The sequence below is a fragment of the Tachypleus tridentatus genome, chromosome 3 (assembly GCF_004210375.1).
Source record: "Tachypleus tridentatus isolate NWPU-2018 chromosome 3, ASM421037v1, whole genome shotgun sequence".
Taxonomy (NCBI): Eukaryota; Metazoa; Arthropoda; class Merostomata; order Xiphosura; family Limulidae; genus Tachypleus; species Tachypleus tridentatus.
Window position 1 is genome coordinate 73,629,162 of NC_134827.1, and position 19,979 is coordinate 73,649,140.

At 32.6% G+C, this 19,979-nt stretch overlaps 1 protein-coding gene across 3 annotated transcripts; it reads left to right on the plus strand.

Annotated features, from left to right (window-relative positions):
* Positions 1 to 6,172: 6,172 nt before the first annotated feature.
* On the plus strand, positions 6,173 to 16,524 carry LOC143247180 (cysteine-rich venom protein LEI1-like). Of its 3 annotated transcripts, none has more exons than XM_076494826.1 (8): positions 6,173 to 6,475; positions 8,324 to 8,646; positions 9,780 to 9,916; positions 11,299 to 11,392; positions 11,756 to 11,901; positions 13,017 to 13,120; positions 13,326 to 13,417; positions 14,532 to 16,524. In XM_076494826.1, the coding sequence occupies exons 2-8, from the start codon at positions 8,571 to 8,573 to the stop codon at positions 14,675 to 14,677; spliced, it is 795 nt and encodes a 264-aa protein (XP_076350941.1). In that variant the 5' UTR covers positions 6,173 to 6,475; positions 8,324 to 8,570; the 3' UTR covers positions 14,678 to 16,524. The 3 variants fall into 3 exon arrangements, with proteins under 3 accessions (XP_076350941.1, XP_076350938.1, XP_076350940.1); XM_076494823.1 differs by lacking the exon at positions 6,173 to 6,475 and adding an exon at positions 7,694 to 7,849; XM_076494825.1 differs by lacking the exon at positions 6,173 to 6,475 and adding an exon at positions 7,806 to 7,876.
* Positions 16,525 to 19,979: the final 3,455 nt, after the last annotated feature.

Below are 19,979 nucleotides of genomic sequence, written 5' to 3' on the forward strand. Positions count from 1 at the left end.
CTACACTCGCTAACTTTGGTAGCACTGGTATCTAGAATTGCCAACCGTGGCAGTACTAACAGCTGAAGCTACTAACTTTGGTAAAACCAATAACTGGAGTTAATAACCATGGTAAAACCAATAACTAGAGTTAATAACCTTGGTAAAACCAATAACTACAGTTGCTAATCTATTTAGAACTAATACCTAGAATTGCTAACCATGGTATCACCAACAACTATAGTTACTAATGTTGGTAGAATCAGTAAATATTGTTTTTAATCTTATTATCTCCTGTCAGTAGAGTTTCTCAAATATTAGTTTCAGTACAGTGATTCCACCCGTTAAGGTAGCCAAGTAAGGAGAAAATATAAGATAAAACTCTTTTGAAATGTCGAGTATTTCTAACATGAACGTATAGGACGAATATTTTGCTGATCTCTAAATTAGTCCAATTATAGTACAATTTGTGACTAGAGCAATAAAGACATAATTGGCTTCAACAAGGATGAAGGAAAGTAAGCAAAATTATTGGCATTAATGAGAAATATAAATGAACATTCTGTACCAGAGCAAAAAACTAATACAAATTAGAATTACCAAGTTATATGGATTAGGAGAAGAAAAATACTTGGTACAAAATCGGATAATGAAAAGGCAATAAAATTGAAACCGAAGAAAATTTAAGTAATTACTAATTTGCTTGAAATCATAACCGATTAGACATTTTTATTAAATTTGGTAATTTAAGAGTCACGAATAAGTAATTGTTGTAAGATATATTTTATGGTTCAAATGTTTGTTGTTGTTGTTTTTACTGAATTTTGTGCAAAGCTTGTCGAGGACTATCTGCTTTATCCCTTTTAATTTAGAAACGATGAATTCAAAGTGAGACAGCACTTTGACATCATAAATTAATGAGAACTATGTCTCAAAATTATGTAATCAAATGAGGTAGGATATATTTTAATAAGTAGCACCTAGACATCATAATTCAAAAATCAGGGTAATTGAGACATTCTTTCTAAAACTGACATCAAGATGATGTAATAAAAATAGGTAAGACGTCTCTTCAGAGATAACATCAAAATAAAGTAATCAGGGTAGATGAGACATACCTCTAGGAAGTGAAATCAAAATGTTATAATCATAGAAAATAGCATCAAAATGACGTATTAGGAGGAGTTGGAATCCATTCAGGAAAAGATGTATTATGATGTAATCAAGATAGCAGTACTTGGACAAAGTGATCCAATAGTGTCCATGTCTGAAAATGGTGTAATAAAGGAAACTGGGGCATTATTTGAGGAAGTTAACTCAACATGATGTAATGGGAATAGGTGGACCATCTTTTCGGAAGTGTCAAAGTCGTTCGTCTGTTAGTTTTTGTGGTAGCTCGGTATCGAAAATATTAATATTCTTGTCTGAAAAATAAAGCATCTAAACTGGAAATGTGTTTGTTGTTATTTCCTATCGTAATTTCAGGGTAATAAAATATAAAAATGAAAAGTGTCTTTAATATGCCTATAATAACAGAATTAAACATTTTTCTCTCAAAAAACATAGGTATAATAAGGGTTACTTATTCTTTTCTGTATAATTCAAACCAATAGTAGAATAATTTAAAACTTCAGGAATCTAATACCGCTTCTAATTCACAGATATTTTGTTAGTCTTACAACAAAGCAACCACTCCTCAACTCCTGGAAAATACCCTTCAAAAAACTAACTTAATAGAAATTTAAGTATTTTATAAGGAACTAGTTCTCATGAATCTCTATTTACTCATCTTATGCTGGTTGTGTAACGCATTAAGTAGGATTTAGTACTAGGTCATAAACAAAAATGAAATAAAGTAACATCCTGGTTGAATCAGGTAATACAGTTAACGTTCTACACACTGTACAGACAGGATGTGACGTCTTTCTCAGAGAAAATGGTTCGTATAACAACAATACATGATCCATATATGTCTAGATATATCTAATTTGAAGCTAATATGGTAATTTTAGTTTAGTTTATAAGGTGTAATATATAAAGTTTTAGAGAATAACTACGTACAGACATAATTTGTTCAACATGTCTTCTGACATATCCTGAGATATTGACAACAGTTATGGGCATTTTCTTTGTAAAATTATTGTGCTAGTGATGTGTAAAATGGCTTAAAATGGTATAATCTGGTTAGTTTCCAGATAACTTGATTGTCTGGTGTCTTACTATATAAAGACATTACTGGTGTTCCATGGTTTGTTTTTATAAGCAACAAGTAATAAAAAACATTTTGTAAGTGTAAAATGGTGTAGGGATGGTAGTGGCAAAATGAATGCGAACAAGAATACAGGAATGATACACCTATACATCCCTACATTACTTTCAACATTAAAACTTAATGTCACACTGTAAAATGCATACTCAATTTTCATACTACTGCATTTGGAAGTTATGTATTTTTAACTGTTGGTATACAGATTGTTTATCATAATATCATTTACATGATTGTAGCAGGGTAGACAACAATATAGCGTAACTAAGAACCTAGGACTTACGTCCAGGAAAATCAAGCTGAGTCAAAACATGTCTCAATTACAACAGACTCTCGCTACGGCCTTGTAACATTTTGTGCTCGTGCATTTTACAGTGTGACATTAAATTTTAACATTGAAAGTCGTTTAGGAATTATATATGTATCATCCTTATGTTCTTGTTTGCCTTCTTTTTGGAACTGCCATCCTAACATCGTTTTACGTTTACAAAATATTTTTATTACCTATTTTGTGAAGTGTCTGAAAGCTAATGAGTTTTATGAAAGTATGTGGTGAAATGTAACATTATATTTATTGATTTTTTCTTTCCTCCTTCACTTCATACATAATATACGGGTTTTGGCTCCTTAAAGGTGCCGAAATACAAAGCTTTGAATACTCTACATATCACAGTGATCTAATGTTCATCGATTATAGGCTGTAATTGTCGTCTCATCCTGTACTTAAGTTTGTTTAAAGAAACACTAGATTTTTGAAACAAAGCTAATTTCAAGAAGTGATAATAACATCGTTTACACTAGATGATTATTATTTTTAAAATTACTAATAGTTATTATGACTAAACAATAACACCGTGTACTGCCCAGAAGCACATAGGGTGTACTTAGGTTCAAATTAACGTTAGTAATAAAGTAGTTGTAGAGTTATCTCAAAGGAAACAAGAAGAAGGAAGATGAACATTTTGGTTTGCTGGCCAATTTCCGGTTTGGTATTTTAGAGATGGTTTCTTACCTTTTTGGAGAGAAAAGTGAGTGGTAGAAATAAAACTCTCTGTCAATGTTGATTTCGGTTAGGGTACATATTTGTTATATGCCTATTGAGAACCTTGGTCGTTCCTATACAAAGAGTGGTGACATTCTGTGCTGAGTTTCCAGATATAATGATAGTCTTATATGTTACTACTTGTTCTGTGATTAGTTCATGTTCTACTGTGGTGAGTCCTTACATAAAACAGTTATCTGGTTGATAATTCGTAGAAATAATAACTTTATTTTATTTTAGTTTGTAGATACAATGCTCTAATATGACGAGTTGTTAGACAAAGTGTTTGTCTGCCAGATTTCTACGTACAAACAATTAATTTATTCTTCATTGTTTGTTGTTAAACACAAAGTCACACAATGGGCTATCTGTACTCTGCTCACCATGAGCATAAAAACACATTTTTGTAGCATTATAAGTTTTAAGAATTACTGCCACGCCACTAGGGGGCTAATGTTATTCTCTGGTTAATTTATAGTGACAATGGTGTACTATGGTTAGTTAATTAATAAACTTGTTGTCTTTAGTATTATAATTTCGAAGAGATGTTTGATAATAGCTAATAAAGACGCTGATGCTTTTTTATCGAGATATATTTCTTATCTATTTCGAAAACCTGTCTTTTCTAATTTAAAACTGTTATCTGATGACTTCTTTGTTTAAATAATTATGTTTTTATGGTCTTTGAGAACTAGTTTGATAGTTAAAAACAATAACAAAACTTCGTTTATCGCATCTGTTAAGTGTTCAGCAGAGGTTAATAACCACGACCGGCTTGTGTGTAGAGCACTGAGATTCTATTTTCATAATTACCCGACAGTGATCGTATGTCATCTGCATGTGACATCCTGACGACAGAGTGTCACTAACCGTGTAACGTACTCCTACAACTCCGTAGCTATTGGGGTGTTCTCAAAAACCATAAGCTGGTTACTCTTCATTCTAGGTGATTAAAAAACTGTTACCATATCTCTGATATGGTAATCACATCTAGAGAAGTTTTACTTATTTACCGAAATTCAGAAACTAACTAAATGTCGGTTTTTAGGCATCTGTAAATTACATTAAAAAATACACGTGCACAGCCATCATTACACAGTGAGTGAAAAGAATAATTTAAATTGCAGCTGTGTGGTGGGTATCATAACTAAATTAAAACTGTATATTGTTTACAGAGACGATGGTGGTTTACTGGAGTAAACTAAACCTAAACTAATAAGAATAAATAATAACAGAATTACTTTTCTTCAGGGTATGTAATTGTTAAGTTTTCTTTCTGATGTTTTTGGATTCTGCTTAATAATATTATTTTTTAAAACAGCTGTGATTCTCCCCAACTCCCGTACATATCGACAGCTTAGAGCTACGTCTGAAGGTATAAAATTTGGAGTATGATTCCTGTGGTGGGAACATCAGAGATAGCCCATTGTGTTGTTTCGTGTATAACATATTAAGGGTGTTTCAGTAAAGTTCATAAACGAAGTTATATACTTAGATTAATAGTTGTATATCATGGAAGGGTGAAAGTTTCATTAAAATCTTCAATATGAATTCTAAGATCGTGATACGCACTCCAGAATGTATTAGTTGATGTCCTACCAACATGTGTTTTCTTACAACATTGGTCTCATTATAAGATTATTTCATTTAATTCATTTCTAACCCCACTAATACACCAGTTCCCCTACTGATAAATGTATTTTGCCCCATTCCTATCTCCACAAATACAGCAGTTTGACCAATTCCTAACCACAGACCTATTCTTAGCCACATTTTCACCCATTACCGACCCCACACATATAGCAGCTTCCTCCATTGATAAACACAATTTGGCCCATTCCTAGCTCCACACACATCCAGCAGTTTGACCCATTCCTAACCTCAGACCTATTCTTAGCCACATTTTCACCTATTACCGACCACACACATATAGCAGCTTCCTCCATTGATAAACACAATTTGACCCATTCCTAGCTCCACACACATCCATCAGTTTGACTCATTTCTTACCTCAGACCTATTCTTAGCCACATTTTCACCCATTACCGACCACACACATATAGCAGCTTCCTCCATTGATAAACACAATTTGCCCCATTCCTAGCTTCACACACATACAGCAGTTTGACCCATTTCTTACCTCAGACCCGTTCTTTACGACATTTTGACCTGTTACTGATCCTATACATACAACAGTTTGGTCCATTCCCGATATACAAATAGTTATTTGGTTCTAAATTGATGGTCCCACATTAAAATATTATAGATATCTAACAGAAACAAGTAAAACTAAAAAGACATAAAGACAATATTTTACTAAAAATTCTCATCGTAAATGAAAGCGCACGTTTGAACAGAATAGCCGCATCTCTTCTGTGTACAACCATTTTATAAGCTCCACTTGTGTTCAGTGACATCAAGATGATGTTACGAACGTATGAGTGAATTTGGAGCAGTATTAAAAAGTTTGCATAGAGTTCTCAGCCTTGCGCGTGCACTACTCGAAAGGCGGCATTTCAAAGATTTCATCGAGTGTGAAATGAGAGAAAAACGCTTAAGAAAGAGATATGTGACCTGGTTCTGAACACTCAGTTCCAGGCAAATTACTGCTGTTTTACGCACCAATACGTCATGCCAAGTTTCACTACTAGCTGTACAGAACCATTTTCTCACATCTTTTTCAGTGAGGCACTGGCGTAGTTTAAGTCGTCATTGTCACATATGACCTTGACTATAATTTCAAGATATGACTGATGAAAATTAAGATTTATTACTTTGGCCAAGGCTACAATTTTATTTAGGCCATCTCTGGTTAATATAAATAAAAATGTTTTTATCATTTTGAGTATAAGTTTAAGATTTGTTCTTCGCTAAAAGCGATCATTACAACATCAATAAAAAAGGTTTCCATTATAGATCTCCATATTTTTCAGATAATCACAATGTTCATGATATCGGTTCTTTTTTCTTTAGAGTTAACTTTACTTCTCTCGCCTGAATTTATCACACTTTCATGAACAAACAACATTATTCAAAAGAAAACTAAAACTTGTCATCACAGCTTTGCCACACTCAACTTTTCGCTAAACACTTACTAGTTGAGTATCATTGAAAACGAAATAAAATCTAATATTCGGGGATAAAATAATTACAGCGAAGGGTACGCGCACAATCAGGCATCGACAGAGGTAAGTAAAGATAATAGATGCATTGTTATATATTTAATCAGCTATGAATCCTGGGAATTGTTGTAACTTTAAACCCTGTTTGTTTGTTTTATTCAGTTCTTTAGTGTTTTTTCCGAGAAGACGATTGGTTAATTTTTTAGCACATAGACTAATATAGCGTTGTTGGCATAACAACATAAAAGTTATGTTGAACAATGCTCTATCAATTAATTAATGCCGTGCTTTAGTAGTAAGCTAGCTGGTTAATGGTGATCAAGTTGGTAAGATAATCAATTTCTGCTGTGACAAACACACTACAAGATAACTAGTGATTAACTAACTATAGCTAATCTAAATCATATTGTTCAATTGACAATTACTTTCAATCACGTTCTTTCCACGATAATGTTTAAATGGCGTAACTTTCACTACATTCACGTTACAGACGTTAACGTTATTTTAGAAGAATATTTCTAAGGGAGTCCTTTGTCAAATTCCTAATACAAATTTATTTAGTATGCTAGAACTATGAATCTGAAAATTCATGGTTCGCGACTTGATGCCGCGGAAGCTATAAGAATGATGGTTAAATCCTATTATTCGGGCAGACAAGTGTGGCACTCGAGCTGCGGGTAGGTGCTATGGACTTGCTGCCTTTCCTATAATTTATCAGTTAAAAATTAGAGATGATCATGAGTGTATACCTATTTTTGTAGTTTTACCCCAAGATTCTGAAGCAAACAAAATGTTTGTTCTCCTGCATTGTTTTCAGAATGGTCTATGTACAGATTGCCTTTGTTCTTTTCTTAAGCACAAAGCTACGCGATGAGCTGTCAGTGTTGTGACCAGATTTGGTATCGAAACACGACTCTTGGCGTTATAAACCTTCAAATGTAACGCCAAGCCACCAGAGGCAGTAGAATGGAATTATATCTTCTTTGTTTCATGTATTGTGGTGATAATAATGGTTGTAAAAAGTAGTTTTTAGTAGATCGATATTTGTTTATACGTTGCTTTTAAATTGTCTTTAAAAATTAAGACAATTAATAAACGAAAATTAAGTTTTGTTAGACCTTTGTTTTATCTGTAGTTTTTTATACTTTTTTTTCAGAATAATGTTTAGTAACTTTAATTTATATTATAATATTATTCTTTTTTACGTTTTTATTTTTCGGATTAATCCTTGCAACAAGAGAAATAAACATACACGTTAATAGCCTTAATATAACCAGCTCGAACTATTTCTGGACGGTTGCCAAATCTCTATCCTCTCCCAGCTATCCCTGATATGTACAGCAGACTTTACATAAATACAGACGAAAGAAAGTTGAACTCATTAACTCTCAGGGCTCTGACTAAACCAGACGTTATAAACTAACCAGACTGAAAATACAAGTAAGCATACACTTTCAGGTTGGATAAGTGAGTTGAGTGTGTTGCACTGAAGCACTTTTATGATAAATTCCTTTTTATTATGACTTTACATCAAAGAAAAATTGAAGATTAGGAATGTCGTGTTTTTTTTATTCATGCTGTTAAGTTTTATTTTAACATGTTTAAAAGTATTTTATTTGGAATCAGTTTAACAATGACCAAACCAGAGGCATTCTTGAAACACTAAAATCATTTAATAATCAACAAATAAACTACTCACTTAACAAACTAATGAAAGTAAGAGGAAAGTCCTTTCTTTTTTCCAAAGTTTCTTTTTAGGAAGAAGAGATATTTCGAGTTACTGGTGAGCAGTCCTTATGGGAGTTTACTCTCATGTTTAACAGTTAAAAGGAGTAATTTTATGCTTTATTACAGGAATTTAAAATATTTGATATTCACCAAGACGTAAACATTTCTTTTCACGCACATATACAGGAGATCAAAGAAACTGGTAAGATTGGACTCGACAACACAATCGAGACCGACGTCTGTAGCAAAGTAAGCTCTAACATTCGTCTGAGAAACAGTTCGAGTTGGAACACACGTATTACTGACTTTGAAGACGGACTTCGTTTCTAGATTATCAAAGTTGAAGTTATTGCGACAAGAGTAAACTTCACAGTATTGTACCGTGAGAGAACGTACAGTAAAACCTTCCAAACTGTGAGTGACCATTACCAAGATGAAGATCACCACTTCAATATTAGTATCGGTCATCATATCAATGTTTTGGACATTTACTTTGTCAAAACGTTTACGCAAGTATAATTTTGTCTATTTATTTATTTGCAAATAGCAAAATTATAAAATGTATTTATGTTTTGAAAATATTTAAAGTTAAATCCAAATGTTTCTCTGATTTTTCAACTTCTAAGAGTAAGATTAACGCAGTTTCTAGTGAAACCTTCTTTACCGACTTACTTTTGAGTGAAACTTTTACATTTATTCTATTTATATCTTGTGGGTAGTTTAGGTTTATTGTGTTACTTTCTAATATAAATATTTTGATCATTAGATTAGTTTCTGTAGAAACGTTCTAATTTACTATGCTGTTCTCTAATTAAATCTTCCAGTTTATTGTGCTACTTTTTAGTAGAGTCTCGTGTTTTACGGTTTTGTTTTTTAATGAAGGATTCAGGTTTAAAGTTTTCTCCTCTATAGTGAAATATTTTAGCTCAGTATTCTCTAGTTTAATGAAACCTTGTGCTTTACATTGCATTTTAGTAAAACAACCTTATCCTTTGTTTTACTTCTTTAACTAGTAACTACTAGTATACCCTTTGTGTTCCTGTTTTAATATATTAAATACCACTACCCCTTTCTTTTACTTACTACTAAACACTAATATACCTTTTGTTTTATTTCTTTAACCACTAGCTACTAGAATACCCTTTCTTCTACTGCCTTATCTACTGACTACTAGCATACCCTTTGTTTTACTGTTTTAACTATTAACTATCAAAATACCCTTTGTTTTACTGTCTTAATTATTAGTTTAACTTTTCTTTCTGTTGTAATCACTAATAATCCCATTATTTTTAATGTAACTACTATTATATCCTTTGTCTTATTATTTTAGTATTAATATTTCGTTTGTTTTAATGTTTTATTTGTTACTATGCTCTCTGGTTTAACTGCTACTCTCCCCTTCTTTAGTGATTTAACTACCAGTGTACCCTTTATTTGAAAGTCTGGGTGGTTCTTTATAAATATTGAACGAAAGTTTAGAAAATGGCATTTTATTGACTTTGATTTGTAAGGTCATTATCTTCTACCTGGTTTTCGAAAATTAACTGAAAACGCTACTAACAATTTCTGTCTTTGTGACTTATCTCATAATTTAATTTGATGAAGTTTTATCCGAAATGAAATTTGTAATTATACCAAACAGGTCCTAAACTTCTTGGAGACGCTATTTTCAAGCGAGATTTGGAAACTCGACACATAAGCACTCAGAAAAAGATTGTGTTATTTCATAACTTTCTTAGAAGCAGAGTGAAACCATCCGCCAGTGATATGCTCGAGATGGTAAGTCGCATCTGGACAATTTCGTTTGTTTGTTTTTCGGATACTCGATCGCGAAAATCAACTCAAATTCTGTTTGAACTCGCCGTCTTCAATTTTAAAGTGGTAGAAGGCAGCTTTTTAACACCACCCACAGCCAATATGGGGCTACTTTGTCTCATGAAGCAGTGGCATTTGACCATTACCCCTTTTGTCGCACCTTAGTGTCCAATGTACGGAGCGTATTGAATTTATTTTTTTTCGGTAATGGACGGACCCACAAATCTACTGTCTGGCATTCTCTTCACTGAGCTACATTCTGCCTTAAAAGTTTGGTCACCTCTTTTGATACCAGCAGTGTAACATAGTGAGAGTTAAATACGCCAGCTTGTTGTTTGTTGCTTGTTTTTTCTCAGTTGTTGTTTTTTTCATTAATGTAATGAGAAGTTGAACGAAGAAATTTAACATGAAATTTAGGATACCTAGTTTTAGGTGTAAAATTAAAGGTTTTAGTTTGTGTTTCCTCGTATGTGAATTCTCCATACCACTCATTTGATACTGTAGGTTATAGAACGTGAACACAACGAAAATGCAATCAGTAGCAACTTGTAGCTTATTTTGTTCTTTAGGTGCTCAAAACCTTAACTAATTATCACATTACGTCTGGTTGCTTAGATTTTATTCCAACAAATGGAACAATTTGAAATGATATCTCACATAACAGAAAAAAAAACACAAAGTATTAGCTTCAGTGCTAAATTAGTAAAATCCCATAAGAAACATGAGTAATAATATTTCTTTACAAGCTTGCTAGTTAATGATAACAGTTTTTGTGTGTTTTTTTATTTTATAAGCATATATATATATAAGATTTCATTGTGTTTGATTAGCTATACGATCACGTGATTAATAAATATTTATATTTTTCATGTCTTTAGGAACGTCATACATAGTTTAGAGTTTAAGTTATATTGAGTATAAAAAATTATGATGCACTTGCAGTTTAACTGAAAGTAGCACTTCCTTATTCTGAGCCGTTTAACATATCAAACGAAACCTTCAGCTTTTCACTGGTTGACATGTGATACCGACAAGATTTCTAACATTAACACATGTAAAAAGTCGTCTTGCTCTGTCGTTCACAGGACGCGCTTTACAAATTAGATATTATCGTACGTATAAATCCGGACACAAAACTGCGTGCAACTGAAAATATTTGTGGACACATACAGAACGTGTTGTGCTTTGCGAGTTGCACAGTCTGGGTTTTGAGTTCGACTTCAGATTTTCTATCACTTAAAATGTGTGAAATAACTATTAACATGGAGCAACTTTGAACAAAAATTAAATATTTAATTAATTACTATAGGTTTCTGAAATCTCACCAGATATTTTATCACTTTCAGACTTGGCACCAGGGGGCAGCGGAAGACGCCCAGAGGTGGGCAGAAACTTGTAAAGACTTAACACATGACAACACGACAGGAAGATGGGTGGAAGGTAAAATTAACAGTACATCTATGATGCTGCATACTTTTAAAACTATTTCTGGTTTCTCACGTTTGTAATTTAAAAGATTTATTCACATTTTCAGTGTCAACAGTATTTTTTCTTCAAGCGTAGTTGTATTGTTATGATTACGAAATAAGTTGAGCTTAGAAGTTTCAATTTTGATATACGACTATGAGCAATACATGTCAAAATATAAGTTTAAATAATAACAAAGTACACACATAACTTCCAAAGCAAAAATAAATACAGTTGTTGCATTTTGACTAAACTTTCCCCTTCCCTAATTAATCTTCTATTAGCAGAAATCAAAATAAATTGAGTAACATGATAAATTTAACTTTTCAACTACAGAGTATGGATCCTGTGGACAAAATATTTTCATTGCCAATATGAAAGTTCCATGGTTTTTTGCAATCAAAATATGGTACCTAGAACACCAGAACTTTACATATGGTGGCTCCTCCAACATACCAAGCGTTGTAGGTCATTACACACAGGTAAGTAGTTCCTTTAAACTATCCAACCCAGTATGTCATTACACACAGGTAGGTAGTTCCTCTAAACTATCCAGCTCAGTAAGTCATTACATACAGGTAGACAGTACCTAGACTTGTAGGTCATTACACACAGGTAGACAGTTTCTTTAAGCTATTCAACCTAGTAAGTCATTACATACAAGTAGATAGTTACTTTGAAATACCCAGACATGTAGGTCATTACACACACGTAGATAATTACTTCGAAATACCTAGACTTGTAGGTCATTACACACGGATAGGTAGTTCCTTTAAACTATCCAACCCAGTAAGTCATTACATACAGGTAGACAGTTTCCTTAAGCTATCCAACCTAGTAAGTTATTACATACAGGTAGATAGTTACTTTGAAATACCTAGACTTGTAGGTCATTACACACACGTAGATAATTACTTCGAAATACCTAGACTTGTAGGTCATTACACACTGGAAGGTAGTTCCTTTAAACTATCCAACCCAGTATGTCATTACACACTGGAAGGAAGTTCCTTTAAACTATCCAACCCAGTATGTCATTACACACTGGAAGGTAGTTCCTTTAAACTATCCAACCAAATACATCGTTGTATAAAGAGAAAATAGTTCCTACAACATACTGTAACACACAAAAGCACACATGTTGTAATTCTTAGCTTTCCGACAGATATGTTTTTGTTTTATCACTCACAACTTTGGGTTAAAATAGATTTTGTGTATTTCTAAGTTTTCATGTTTTACTTTCTCTAAAGTGTATTTCTCGCTATAGCATTTTTGAAACTAATTATACAGAAATACGTAGAGAGCTGGTTCTTTTAACACACCGACCATTGCACCTTATTACCTTATACAAAATCTAATACTTCACTTCCAGTTAAATCCTTATGTACATGCAATATATATACATGAGTGTTTCTATACAGTGTTGGTTTTATAAAATGCACTAATCGATACAATAAACTATGGAAATATTTCTAGTCTGACAAATGTTCTGTTATTTAAAATGTTTTATTTTCTTTTCAAACGTATTATTTTATACGTGTTACTGATTCTGAAATTGTATTGTAAACATTTGTAACAGTATTTTCTTTATTTGTAGATGGTGTGGTACAGTTCCCACAAAATAGGCTGTGGATTTCATTACTGTGGACCTGACAAAGTGAAACAGCCGTATTACAATTACGTTTGTAACTACTGTCCAATGTATATATTAGTTTTTATTGATATCTATACTCGTGATTAATTTGATTCAGTCGAAGTAACAGGTTAAGTGAGTCAAATTGAGATACCTTAGAGTTAAGTTTTAAGTTCTTAATTGAAGCTATCTGTACTCGAGAATGATCTAAAAATACTTTAATAATAAAACAAAAAGAACTTTATGAAAAGGTGCATTTTTATTTTTCTGTAGAGGTAACCACCCTGATAAATTTGACACTCCTTACACTCGTGGTGAGCCGTGTGGAAATTGTCCAGGACAGTGCAAATACAAGAAACTCTGTAGTAAGTACCCATTGTTGTCAGTATTTCAATCATATTTTCCTTACAAAAAAGATTAAAGGCGAAGCATCTCATATATATGAACATATAATAATTTGTGTGTGCATTTCCTCAGTTTGTTTTTTTTTTTCACTTTTTAAGTTTCACTTGGTTTGTTTGTTTTTTCTGATTAAGCGCAAAATTGCATGCGGGGCATTTGTGGTAACCATTCATAATTTAGCAGTGTAAGACTAGAAGGAAGGCATCGCCAACTCTTTTTACCTCAAATAGTGAGATTGTCCGTGCTATTATAACGCCTCCACAGTTGAAAGGGTAAGCATGTTTTGTGTGACGGGGATTCGACCCCGCTCCCCTCAGATTACGAGTCGAGTACTCTAACTACCTGGCCATGCCAAGCCTGTTTCATTTCGGTTCATTTTATTATTGCAATTCATGTTGATAGCAAAAGCTACAAACATTTCATTTCAATTTATTCGTACTAATTGATACCCGCGAAAGACTAATTTGGAGTCAAACACACCGCAGCCACCACATCATCAGTGACAAACCGAAGTAGACAGTATATGTGTTAAATTACCTATTACAGCAGCACTGCTAGAAACAGGTGGCAGCACCGCTGGAAATATGTTTTTTTGTTTGTTTGTGTTTTGAATTTCGCGCAAAAGTTACGCGAGGGCTATTTGCGCTAGCCGGAATATTACAACGGTCACAGGGCTGTAAAGGTTAGCATGTTTCGTGTGACGGGGATTCGAACCCGCGCCCCTCAAATTGCGAGTCGAACTCCCTAGCCACTTGGTCATGCCAAGCTTGCAACAAAATTACCAAGAGAAATGATTCAATGTGTTATACGCTATTGTTCGGTATAGATCTTCATCACAAGACAGCATCAAGTAGCTATAACTCTATTTATTTACTTTGCTTCAGAACATTAAAACAAGAGATTTACTTCCAATGTTTCATGTATCTGACCGATTTTCAGAATATTAAATTTTGAAATTATGTGAATTACGTTAACCAGCATTAAAATAATTTATGCTTTATGTGTTCTAACACGATATTTATAAAGAAATTTCAGATGTGTTATTTTCTCATGCGTGGTGTTATTTCTCTGTCTAAGCCAATGGGTGTGAATACGCTGACTTGTGGATGAATTGCTATGAAATCAACTCTACCTGGCATCAGTGGTTGTGCGGTGATTCTCGACAAGAGCGCCATCATGCGTGTAAAGCCACTTGTTTGTGCGACCAGACGATGATCCGTTAAAGTATCATGGTTACGTTGTTTGATGGCGTTTTTTCTTCAACAGCAACGAGCCAAACATGAAAAAATATTTAAAATGCAATAAGTATTTAAAAAAGGGGATGAAATATAAAACAAATAACGAACTGGTTGAATTTTGTTGTCTCCACATCAGACGTCAGTAAGCAAGCAAGGTACGATCAATTCATCAACAACTATAAAATCTTTAACTTTGAAAAACGCAAATAGAATATACAACATTAATTCGATTTTGAATTTAAGTGGTAAAATATCTATAAACATAAGTAAAAGACGTTAATTTCAATTTACTCGTACTGTAATCAAAAGTTTATCGGTACTTGGATTTCTAAGTATTGATAATTTCTTTGTCGTTTTCATATCATTTGCATTTTCTGGGATATTTAAAACGGTCATTACTGTCTAAATGTTAATATTCATTAATTTCAGTAAACATAACATTACTTTAAAAACTTCAGTTGTCAAAAACATCAATTTTGTTCATTTAAAGAAAATACAGAGTGAATTTTCAATATAAAATGTGTTAGAAAATAGATTCAATACTAGAAAACATACATTACTGTTCAATATTAGAAAACATACATTACTGCTTAATATTGGAAAACATATATTACTGTTCAATATTAGAAAACACACATTACTGCTTAATATCAGAAAACATACATTACTTTTCAATATTAGAAAACACACATTACTGTTCAACATTAGAAAACATAATTACTGTTCAATATTAGAAAACACACATCACTGTTCAACAGTAGAAAACATGCATTACTGTTTAATACCAGAAAACATACATTACTGTTCAATATTAAAAACACACATTCTGTTTAGCATTAGAAAACATACATTACTGTTCAATATCCGAAAACACACATTACTGTTTAATATTAAAAACATACATTACTGTTTAATATTAGAAAACATACATTACTGTTTAATATTAGAAAACATACATTACTGTTTAATATTAGAAAACATACTTTACTGTTTAATATCAGAAAACACACATTACTGTTTAATATCAGAAAACATACTTTACTGTTTAATATCAGAAAACACACATTACTGTTTAATATCAGAAAACATACTTTACTGTTTAATATCAGAAAACACACATTACTGTTTAACATTAGAAAACATACATTACTGTTTAATATCAGAAAACAACATTACTGTTTACGTTACTTTCTTTCTTATAAGTATTTTTTCTGTTAAGTTTTCATCATCTTAAAATCATTACCTAACGTTTTGTCTTTACTATCAATTGTTTATCGTTATAAAATGTTAAAACTTTAACGCTTAGCACTTCCATTAATGGTTCACCACTATTACGTAATAACAACTTTAACCAAGATTTCGTCATTATTATTAATTTTTTATCAACTTTTCTTATTGTAACTTTCTGTAGTCATTGCTAATCGTTCACTATTATTTTTGACAACTTAAGTAACGTTTTATTTATATTATTAATTGTTATTGCTGTAACATGGTAACACCTTCTTAAGTCATAATGTATCTATAGCTGAGTAATTTAACCAATAAAATAATTAATCATAATAAGCTCCTAGTCTACAGACAATTAAAATGCATAATGTATTTTATGATTGTTTATGGATTGTTTTGTAAGACCTACCGACTTTTTATATATGAAAGCTGCTAATTATGTTTTATTATACAGTTTTTACCTGATTGGTTAAAAAGAGCAAGTGCTGCTACCTTGTAGCCAAAAAGGCTATTGTTGTATGTGTTTTTTAAACCCATTTTATTGTAATGATCCACATGTGATGTTTTACCATCATATATTTTGTAAATAAATGTTTTCAACGAAATCTGCCTAATTATTTTTAGTTAAGCAATAATACAAATGTAAGAACTTTAAGCTGCTATACGTGAAACGAGTCTATCACTCCTACAGAACGTGGGATTATGGGATTAGTTTTGATCAGTAGATGAAGGTGGAGAGAAATTCGGTGTTTAGCGCTGTTGGGTTCTGAATCTCAATAGCAGGGGCTCATGTCTTGTCATCGCTAATAACCAACTATTAAGAAATTTAAATTTGTGGGTACGTTATGAGGATGAAAGGCGAACCCTGCTGCACGAGCAGCAGTACAGTTGTGGGTCCTCATCCTAGTATATATATAACGAAGCTGTCACAGAAAGCATATTCCAATCTGTTATACAGAAAGAACTGTATTTAATTGTTATGCACTGGACTTTATGAATTATTCTTGATTTAATCCAGAAAATACACTATCCTTCCAGGGATTCCCATTGAATGAACAATTCAAAAGACACTATCCTTCCAGGGCTTTATAGTAAAAGAACAACCGAAAAAAACATTGTACTTATATGAATTTCCTTTAAATGAACAGCTGTAAATATAATAACCTTCCAGGGGTTTCCATTGCAAGAGCAACTAAAAATATATAATTCTTCCAGGGATTTATGCTAAGTGAACGACACAAAAAGACACATACAATGTCTTTCTAGAGATTGACTCTGAGGAAACAACTGAAAACACGTTATCCTTCCAGTATTTTACGTTACGTGAACAACTGAAAATACACTATCTTTCCACCGATTTCCACTGAGAGTACAACTAAAAAGACACTATCCTTCCACTTAGTCCCACTAAATGAGCAAATAAAAACTATCTTTCGAGAGAATTACATTATGTGAACAACATAAAAAGCTCTGTGGTTCCAGTGATGTACACCGAGTGAATAACTAAAAAGGTATTATCCTTCCAGGGATTTCCACTGAAGAAACAACTGAAAAGACACTACCCTTTCACAAATTTACGTTAAGTGAACAATTGAAAAGATATTATCTTTTCAAGGATTTCCACTAAGAGAACGATCGAAAAAATATTATTTTTTCAGGAGTTTCCATTGAATGAACAACTGAAAAGAGCTTGGATCATCAGTATAAAACGTTACGAAGCCACCATAATTCGAGTTACTTATTATAAAACAGTATAATACATTAATGTGACAACACTTACATACGTGGTCAGTTCTCTAACAAAAACACGTAAGATCGCTGGAAAAAGAGTAATTAGTTTATCCCAAATATAGTAATATCCTGCTATCTAGCCTCTGTTACTTCGTTTCCTTGTAAATATACGTATGGTTACACTTATGTTTTTCACATATTTTTATTGTAATATTTCGTTTTTATATACAACAAACATATTTACTCTCTTCGATTTTGGGAGATACGGTATCTGTGTTTCATGTTTGTTTGTAATAAAACACAAATAAACAATTGTGTATTTTACCTGCTTCTGAAACCACTTTGTTAAGATCGTCCTATTGTTGCATCTTCCAAGATCTGTCTTGGCTTTATGGCTAACAATCTGAGGGTCGCAGTTTCGAATCCCCATCACCGAACATACTCGCCCTTTCATCCGTTGGGACGTTATAAGTTATGGTGAACCCCACTATACATTGGTAAAAGAGTTTCCCCAGAGTTAACGGTAGGTGATGTTGATTAGCTGTTTTCTTTCTGTTCTATCACTGATCGGTTATGCGCGAAATTCAAATTAAATTAAGTTTCACTTCTCTTTCCTGAAACTGTCCTTATTTCTATCAAGAATTGAATTGTACGAATTTGCATAACAAAATTACTGTTTATTATTAAACTCAACAACACATGGATTAAGTTTTCGTTTCTTACTAATAGCACAGTAAGATTTAGTCAGTCTCTCTCTCTCTCTCATAAATTTCTAAATCTTTTTTTTTTCCTTCTGTTAAACTTTTCTATTTTGTATATCTTTCTGAAAAAATCACGCAAACATTCCTGTTCTCTTTATATCAGGTTATAGCATCTTACAATCACAGGAGATTTTGTAATTCCATAAAGAGGTTAAACAGAAAAGGTAGCCAATCCTTATGACAATTTTCTAAAGAAGTTAAGAGCTGTAATCCTTTAACTCCTTGAGAAATGAGAAAAAGCTAGCCTTTTTCTTACCTATCTTACTTTCAACTTATGTTTCAAATACCTAAGTTCAGAGAAAAAGTAAGTAGGCTTAAAAATGTGCAGATTAACATCACATCCCATTCATAATTGGTACATTTCAGTTCATGGCCTTTTCGCAAATCAAAAGATGGTGCACTTAACAAAAGGCTCGACAGATATGATGTGAAGAAGTACGGGTCCATTGTTCTTCTAGAGCAGCAATTCTCAAACTTAAGTGACCTGAAAATTCCTTTTAATTTACATTTTTCACAAATTTGTCGATGTCTTTTGTTTTGTATATGAAAGGTTGTATCCCATAATTAAATGATTTACTTCATATGATTTTAAGTTTGCAAAAATATTTTTTATTCTATAAATTATACTTTTAGGAATTTTTAATTAAATTTTAGACTTCATTCGCAGGTCCTCTAGAGCACCCTCGCAGAACCCAGTTTGGGAAACTCTGTTTCAAACTCTCACTGAGTCTACCAACAAAGAAAGAGTCCATACAAAAAACACAACAACTATCTGTGTTAAGACAAATGCAAGGGAAGTGCAAACACTGATACGAAAAAGTACAAAAGGAAGTATTTTTATGGATGTGTTGAAACAGTAAGAGACATGTAAACAAACTTTTAATGTTTCACTCACGAGTACAGTGTAAGTCCATCAGTTAATTACATTAATATAATAAAAATCAAATCACAGTAACATATAAAATTTGAAAGTAAAATAATGGATAAATTAAAAACTGCATAAACTTTAAAGCTAAAGCTCTAAAAAACACATATATTACGTTAATGCTAGACTTTAACTCGATATTTGGTTATTCCCTTTCCAACTAGAATGGTTATCAGAACAATAACAGAAAAGTAACGGAAACTATCTGAGTAGATTATATTACACCTAATGCCAATGTGAAAATAACTACATAACTTCTAGAGCTTCTGAGGACGCTAGCTGAGAACTGTTCAATCAATACTAAGTGAAGACAGAAGCATGAACTTGATGAATTATTCTGGGAGTTTTCTGGTGTGATTCTATAATCAGATGGCCAACTGGTACAAATCCGATAAAATATCTACTGCTCAGACTTGCTTATTTCACCAAGTAGTAGATGTTGAAGGAAGAAATACTAAAATCTCCACATATTGTTGTTTACATTGGTGATTGACAAAAATAGAGAAGAATACTAAATTTATGTGTTTTGAATTTTGCGCAAGGTTACATCAGGACAATCTGTGGTAGCCGTCCCTAATTTTGCAGTGTAAGACTAGAGAGATGGCACATAGTCATCACCACCCACCGCAAACTCTTGAGCTAC